Here is an 8,594-nt window from a genome sequence, read left to right as displayed (position 1 = left end):
AGTTAAAATCGAAGAAACATTGCTGGCTAGACTTTGCATGAGTGACATGTACGCTCTACAATTGGATGAAAGCACAGACATATCAAACAAACCTATAAGGTTGGTTTTCGCACTTTTCTTATGGGAGGACCAAGTGTTCGAAGATTTTCTTTTTTCGTGCGAAGTATTGCATACAACGGCAGACGATATTTTTACTGCATTAAATAATTATCTCAATGAACAAGATGTCACCTGGATAAAAATGTGTAAGCTTGTCGACGGATGGAGCAAAGTCAATGGCTGGCCAAAAAACAGGGCTTCTAGCTCGGATCTAAGCAGTAGCCCCTGAGGTGAAATGGACTCACTGTTGTATCCACCGTCAAGCCTTTGTAGCCAAAAGATTGCCTGAACCTTTGCAAAACATACTTAACGAAGTAGTTCATATCATCAACTACATTAAAACTCGAGATCTGCAATCCAGATTATTTTCTTTGTTGTGTAAAGAGATCGGCAGTGAGCATGAGCAACTTCTTATTCATACGGAAGTAAGATGGCTTTCTCAAGCTTGGATTTTGTCAAGATTTTATAAACTTAGAGACGAGGTTCGTGTCTTCCTTCTTGGCACAAAACACTGGATTTTCTGACTAATTTCTCTTGGCTTTGCCCCGTTGCGTACTTAGCTGATGTGTTTGAGTGCTTGAATGTGTTAAACTTGAGTTTACAAGAAAAAATGTAGGCATGTTCAAAGTTGAGGATAAGATTAGTGCTATGGTCAAAAAGTCTCAGATCTGGGAGTAAGGATAGAAAACGAGTCACTAACTTTTCTGCTTTAACACAACTCTTGGAGTCATCCGAGGAGAGTTTGCTCGACCAAATCAAGATCAATGTGCCGAGCATCTACGCAGCCTAGCCACCACTTTTAGAGAGTATTTACCTGAACCTGACCTTGACGACAGATGGATTCGAAATCCCTTCAGCTGTGAAGAAACAGACAAAATCTAAGGTCTCACTGAAGAAGAGCAAGATCAACTTGTGGATCTGTCCAGCTGTGGGCTGTGGTACGATGATAAACATTTTCATCGGTGATAAAATTACAGACTTCTGGGCATCAGCACGCAGTGACTACAAGAAACTTGGAGATAAAGCAGTGAAAAAGATCCTTCCATTTGCAAGCACATTTCGGTGTGAGCAAGCATTTCCCTCCATGTGTTTCATGAAAAAGAAATATAGGAATCCGCTCAACATGCGGTCGGATTTCAGGGTGAAAGTTTCAAGTTTGGAACCTAATATTTCAGAAATAATGGACCCAAAGGTCAGATTGAAGTCATCTCATTGAGAACTGAAAATTAAAACTAACTGTATACTGATGGAGTACTCTGTTGTAACTGTATTTTTCAAATAAATAATACCTTGTATGAAATCTACATCTACATGACATCTATATGACTACTCTGCAATTCACTTTTAAGTGCTTGGCAGAGGGTTCATCGAACCACAATCATACTATCTCTCTACTATTCCACTCCCGAACAGCGAGCGGGAAAAACGAACACCTAAACCTTTCTGTTCGAGCTCTGACTTCTCTTATTTTATTTTGATGATCATTCCTACCTATGTAGGTTGGGCTCAATAAAATATTTTCGCATTCGGAAGAGAAAGTTGGTGACTGAAATTTCGTAAAAAGGTCTCGCCGCGACGAAAAACGTCTATGCTGTAATGACTTCCATCCCAACTCGTGTATCATATCTGCCACACTCTCTCCCCTATAACGCGATAATACAAAACGAGCTGCCCTTTTTTGCACCCTTTCGATGTCCTCCGTCAATCCCACCTGGTAAGGATCCCACACCGCGCAGCAATATTCTAACAAAGGACGAACGAGTGTAGTGTAAGCTGTCTCTTTAGTGGACTTGTTGCATCTTCTAAGTGTCCTGCCAATGAAACGCAACCTTTGGCTCGCCTTCCCGACAATATTATCTATGTGGTCCTTCCAACTGAAGTTGTTCGTAATTTTAACACCCAGGTACTTAGTTGAATTGACAGCCTTGAGAATTGTACTATTTATCGAGTAATCGAATTCCAACGGATTTCTTTTGGAACTCATGTGGATCATCTCACACTTTTCGTTATTTAGCGTCAGCTGCCACCTGACACACCATACAGCAATCTTTTATAAATCGCTTTGCAGCTGATACTGGTCTTCCGATGATCTTACTAGACGGTAAATTACACCATCATCTGCGAACAGTCTAAGAGAACTGCTCAGATTGTCACCCAGGTCATTTATACAGATCAGGAACAGTAGAGGTCCCAGGACGCTTCCCTGGGGAACACCTGATATCACTTCAGTTTTACTCGATGATTTGCCGTCTATTACTACGAACTGCGACCTTCCTGACAGGAAATCACGAATCCAGTCGCACAACTGAGACGATACCCCATAGCTCCGCAGCTTGATTAGAAGTCGCTTGTGAGGAACGGTGTCAAAAGCTTTCCGGAAATCTAGAAATACGGAATCAACTTGAGATCCCCTGTCGATAGCGGCCATTACTTCGTGCGAATAAAGAGCTAGCTGCGTTGCACAAGAGCGATGTTTTCTGAAGCCATTCTAATTACGTGTCAGTAGATCGTTCCCTTCGACGTGATTCATAATGTTTGAATACAGTATATGCTCCAAAACCCTACTGCAAACCGACGTCAATGATATAGGTCTGTAGTTAAATGGATTACTCCTACTACCCTTCTTGAACACTGGTGCGACCTGCGCAATTTTCCAATCTGTAGGTACAGATCTATCGGTGAGCGAGCGGTTGTATATGAGTACTAAGTAGGGAGCTATAGTATCAGCGTAATCTGAAAGGAACCTAATCGGTATACAATCTGGACCTGAAGACTTGCCCGTATCAAGCGATTTGAGTTGCTTCGCAACCTCTAAGGTATCTACTTCTAAGAAACTCATGGTAGCAGATGTTCGTGTTTCAAATTCTGGAATATTCCATTCGTCTTCCCTGGTGAAGGAATTTCGGAAAACTGCGTTCAATAACTCCGCTTTAGCGGCACTGTCGTCGATAACAGTACCATCGGCACTGCGCAGCGAAGGTATTGACTGCGTCTTGCCGCTTGTGTACTTTACATACGACCAGAATTTCTTCGGATTTTCTACCAAATTTCGAGACAATGTTTCGTTGTGGAACCTATTAAAGGCATCTCGCATCGAAGTACGTGCCGAATTTCGCGCGTCTGTAAATTTTAGCCCATCTTCGGGATTTCGCGTTCTTCTGAACTTCGCATGCTTTTTCCGTTGCCTCTGCAACAGCGTTCGGACCTTTTTTGTGTACCACGGGGGATGCGTTCCATCTCTTACCAATTTATGAGGTATGAATATCTCAATTGCTGTTGCTACTATATCTTTGAATTTGAGCCACATGTCGTCTACATTCGCATAGTCAGTTCGGAAGGAATGAAATGAGTATTTTCTTATTTTTCACAAATGTCTACTCGATGCAATCTCAAGTGTAGTACTTGAAAGACCAATACACTCAGTTTTAATTTTTTCCTGTCATTTTCAGTTCATATTCAATTTTCATTTTTTAAGGAGTTACACTAAACACCCAGATTTGAAGACAAGGATGGCTAAATTGAAAAAGTTTTAAGCTCAATATTTTTTTCAATAAGGAATAAGTCAATGTTTTTCCTAACTACCAAAAATAGAAAACTTATAAAAAGACTCTTAATTTGGCTTTTTAGGTACTTGATACTGTGATAGACAAGGTACCAATCATGGTCGATGAGAGGGTCCTCGAGAAAATTTTGTTGGGAACCCCTGCTCTAAAGAATATCTTCCGACTTCGTAGCTGCTGTTTATGGAGAAGTTGGAACATTAACATGTTGTCTGCGTAGTTACTAACAGCTATAAGCATAATATCATAGTCTACCAAGAGATAGCATAGTTATTTAGGTATCATTATACTAGGTTTACGATATCAAGTGCCATGCAACAAATTGTACTAAAGTTAAGTACTTTGCTGTAACATATTCTTAATGAATATTATTTGTTATTTCTTATTGTGTTGCCATATTACAGTTATAGAGCTGCCCTCTCAAACAAGTTTAGTAACCATAGTGAAAAATGGCTGCTCTTTAGGAACTGTAGCAGGGAATTTCTTTTTATGTGCTACTGTGGATATTTGACTGCAACAATAGCAGCAGTCTGTTACTACCTTTACAACACTATTCCGTTCAAAGGACCTTCGAGACACCTTCCCTCTCTCTGAAAGTATTACAGTATTATCGGCAAACATCAAAGTTTTTATTTCTTCTCCGTGCACTGAGGTCCCTTTTCAATAATTCTGTATCGTTCCAGTTACTCCTTTCCTCGTATACAGGTACAGGGTAGGCAATAATCTTGTTTCACTCGCTTCTCCCGCCTCTCAGGTGCTCCGATTCTTGTAACTGGAGTCTGGTTTCAAAACAAGTTGTAGATAATTTTTCCGTGGACATATATTGTCCGTGATGCCTTCAGAATGTCAAATGATGTTGAAACTTCGCCTTAGAAAAATTAGTGAATTACTGTGCTCGTAAACCACTTACGTTATTTGGTTTTCAAAAAGCTGAGCAGAACTGAACGTACTCAGACATTTCTCTCTTTACTTATTCTGATGAACACTAAACTGACGCCGGCCGTGGTGGTCTCGAGGTTCTAGGCGCGCAGTCTGGAACTGTGCGACTGCTATGGTCGCAGGTTCGAATCCTGCCTCGGGCATGGATGTGTGTGATGTCCTTAGGTTAGTTAGGTTTAAGTAGTTCTAAGTTCTAGGGGACTAATGACCACAGCAGTTGAGTCCCATAGTGCTCAGAGCCATTTGAACCATTTTTTTTTTTCACTAAACTGACAAACAATATTTTTACCGCAACGGAATCTGACTTTCAATAATTCCTACAAAAGAAAGGCCCTGACTAACAATAACCTATACATTTGATGAATCACCTCACAATAATGTTCGTTACTCGAATTACTGCAATACAGCGAGCGCCAATACTGCCAGCTAAATAAAAGATTCAAACTACTGAAGGCACTAACTACTGATAGGCATACTTAGCAAATGACAGATTTTGATAGAGAACAAACAACGTATTTACATTAATAATATTCAGAAATCATATATATATATATATATATATATATATATATATATATATATATATATATATATATATATATCCCGGAAGTGGCTTTCTAAGGCGCGTTGAAATCTGGGCGGATCGTTTCTCTAAATATATAAATGCTCTAAACGGACGTTGGTATTCTTCAGTTTGTGTCCATTATAATTATCCGGGCTGTTCTGCTTTGGTCGGTTGATGAATTCTGTGTCAATTCCCAACGTTTCGTCCCCGTCTGCGGGGGACATCTTCAAGGGGGTCTGTAGTTCGATGGAAGGTCCAACATACCCACTGGCTCGCTACTGACTGCCTGTGTTGACGAAGATGTGAACCACCCGTCCACCACCAGGTGATGGCAACGGCCATTTTTTTCTGAATTTTATTTTTATTTCTATTCTTTTTATTTTTACTTTATTATTATTATTATTATTATTATTATTATTATTATTATTTTGTTTAGTTTTTGTTGTGTAATTGATCAGAGGCCTTCTGCTCCCCGCTGGTAATATGTTGAGTCACGTCTACTCGAAATTGTTCCGTTCAATTGTTCAGAAATGTTCATTGGTTCAAACAGGAAGCCGTCTTCTCTCTTGGCTTAACACATTCCAGCTGCGAGGCGGGTCGTGGGAAGCACTCCCAATGAAGATCGAGAAAAATTGTCAGTATTTTGGGTGACGGACAACGACATAATGACGGTCATCGAAGTATGTCCAAAAATCGAGTACAGAGTCTACAGTTTGTCCAAATAGGTAGTGAATGGCATGCCCACGAATCCAATTCACAGCATTGGTCTTTGTCCGAGGAAAATAGTCACATTCCGGAAATAATAATGAAAGGGGAGTAATCCGATCTGGGGTGTGTTAGAGCTACAGACCCCCTTGAAGATGTCCCCCGCAGACGGGGACGAAACGTTGGGAATTGACACAGAAGTCATCAACCGACCACGGCATAACAGTCCGGATAATTATAATGGACATGACATTTCCGGCCGTGAAAGTCTACATTCTTCAGTTTGTTTTTTAATTTGACTCGCTGGAATCGAAACCGATCGTCCTCGATGATGGCTTCTACTAGTCTTCCCGTTCTTCTGTATGTAATTTCCATCAGTATTTTACAATAATGAGTTACTGAACTTATGTTTCGGGTAACCTTTTAACACGTCAGCACCTACTTCCTTTGGAAGTGGAGTTATTGCAGTCCTCTTGAAATATGAGATATTTTCGCCTGTCTCCCGCATCTTGCTTAACAGGTGGAATAGCTTTGTCACGAATGTTCTTTTGTTGAATTTATAACATTTCATAGAAGTTTTATTGAATTCTAATGGTTCACATTACAACAACAGATACAGAAGATTAACTGTGCCTAATAATCTGGCGTTCAGAGAGACCGTCGGCCTGACAACAGGCGTTCCGTTTCGGAAGGAAAACGGACGGTGCTGAACACCGGTGCTGGAAGTGACTGCCAGACTTTGGCTACCACGTGTGCTTGAAGGTGAGGCCCGCGTAGTAGCTGGGCCTGCCGGCGCCGGGCCCGTGGAAGACGCGCCGCCACGACGCGCCGACGTCCAGGCTGGAGCTGCCGTCGCGGCTGCGCCACACGTTGGCCGTGCCGCTGGCGTCCAGCGCCGTGCCGCCGCCCTTCGCCCGCTGCACGCCCACTGCCAGACTCCCTCGTGACGCCTGTAGAGCAAAGCGGTAGCCCTGCAAGGCGCGTCCGGAAGGCAAGACTGACAAATGTAAGTGTGTGTGATCCTACAAGGGTCACTCCAAAAGAAATGCACACCATTTTTGTAAAAATACAGTTTTCGTTCTGCATGTGTGAAATGTTTACAGTGTGTAGATACATCCTTCCCTCTAGGTTTCAAACTTAGTTCAACCTGTTCCCGTGAGTGGCCCCGTCACAGCATGTCTTCAAGTTGGCTGCTACACTTGACATTCGTCAGAAGCAACGTGCTGTCGTAGAATTCCTGTGCTGTGAAAACGAGACAGTGGGAAACATCCACAAGAGGTTGAAAAAGGTGTATGGAGATGCTGCTGTCGATCGCAGTACATTTCGTCGGTGGGCAAGCAGGTTACGCGATGAAAGTGGGCACAGCAATATTGAGGATTGTCCTCGCAGCGGCAGGCATCGTACTGCACACACTCCAGGCAATGTGCAGAAAGTTAACGAATTGGTGACTGCTGACAGACGCATCACAGTGAACGAATTGTCACGCTACGTTGGGATAGGGGAAGGAAGAGTTTGCAGATTACTGAAAGTGTTGACGTTAAAAAAAGGTTTATGCCAGGTGGGTTCCCAGGATTTTGATAGTGCCTCACAAAGAAACAAGAAAAACGGTAAGGCGAACTTTTGGAACTGTACGAGATTTGTGGAGATGAATTTCTTGGAAGAATTGTGACAGGTGATGAAACATGGCTCCATCATTTTTTACCAGAGACGAAGAGGCAATCAATGGAGTGGCATCGTGCAAATTTACCCAAGGATAAAAATTCAAAACCACGCCTTCTGCAGGAAAACTTATGGCTACGATGTTTTTTGATTTCGAAGGACTCTTGCTTGTGGGCATCATACCAAGTGGAACCACCATAAATTCTGATGCATATGTGACGACACTGAAGAAACTTCAAACTCGACTGAGTCGTGTTCGACCACATCGCAAAAGCAGGATGTTTTGCTGTTGCACGACAATGCACGGCCACATGTCAGTCAAGAAACCGTGGAAGCGACCACAAAACTCGGATGGACAACACTGAAACACCCGCCTTACAGTCCTGACCTGGCTCCATGTGACTATCATCTGTTTGGAAAACTAAACGACACTTCGTGGAACAAGGTTTGAAGATGATGACTACCTTGTGCAAGCTGCCAAACAATGACTCCAGCAGGTTGGTGCAGAATTTTACCGAGCGGTTATACAGGCGCTGGTTCCAGGATCGCGTAAGGCACTTGAGAGGGATGGAAATTACGTGGAGAAATGAAAGTATTGTTCCTAAAGGATGTATCTACACACTGTAAAACTTTCAAACATGTAGAATAAAAGATGAATTTTAAAACAAATCGTGTGATACTTATTTCGCACGACTGATGACTTCATGTACTTAGGGCATGGTCATATCGTCAGCTATCCTTGCTCAAACTGGCTTCGAAACCAACTTATGCTACAGCTTGCACAAAATGACTTGGCGTCTGTCCGGAAATGCATTCTTGTTCTCAGTGCTGTACGAGTCTACCAAATTGTTCTGAAGGGGTGGCTGAGTTGTTCTGAAATGAGCACATCGTCCGTTATAAACTGACAATTCAGTTGTTCCTGTGTTGATTTTCTTATTCGGTACTCTAGTCACAGATTACTGACTTGTCATGTTACTCATCGTGCTGGTGTAATCTGTTAAAACGATATTCTGCAGGATCGCTACCTGTAGCTTCGGTGCTCAGGTTGTGAGTGGGCTTCATCTGTT

The 8,594-nt window shown here is 42.2% G+C and overlaps 1 protein-coding gene across 2 annotated transcripts in view; it reads right to left on the bottom strand.

Annotated features, from left to right (window-relative positions):
• Window positions 1–6,468: 6,468 nt before the first annotated feature.
• Window positions 6,469–8,594, bottom strand: part of LOC126323091 (uncharacterized) — a 43,741-nt gene continuing 41,615 nt past the window's right edge. For both annotated transcript variants that reach the window (XM_049994606.1, XM_049994607.1), the window contains exon 3: window positions 6,469–6,818. In XM_049994606.1, coding sequence (XP_049850563.1) covers window positions 6,612–6,818 — 207 coding nt within the window. In that variant the 3' untranslated portion in view covers window positions 6,469–6,611. The remainder of the gene's footprint in view (window positions 6,819–8,594) is intronic.

Source organism: Schistocerca gregaria, chromosome 2 (genome assembly GCF_023897955.1).
Source record: "Schistocerca gregaria isolate iqSchGreg1 chromosome 2, iqSchGreg1.2, whole genome shotgun sequence".
In the NCBI taxonomy this organism is placed as follows: domain Eukaryota; kingdom Metazoa; phylum Arthropoda; class Insecta; order Orthoptera; family Acrididae; genus Schistocerca; species Schistocerca gregaria.
Note: the sequence above shows the minus strand (reverse complement) of the source record. Positions and strands in the feature narration are given on the sequence as shown.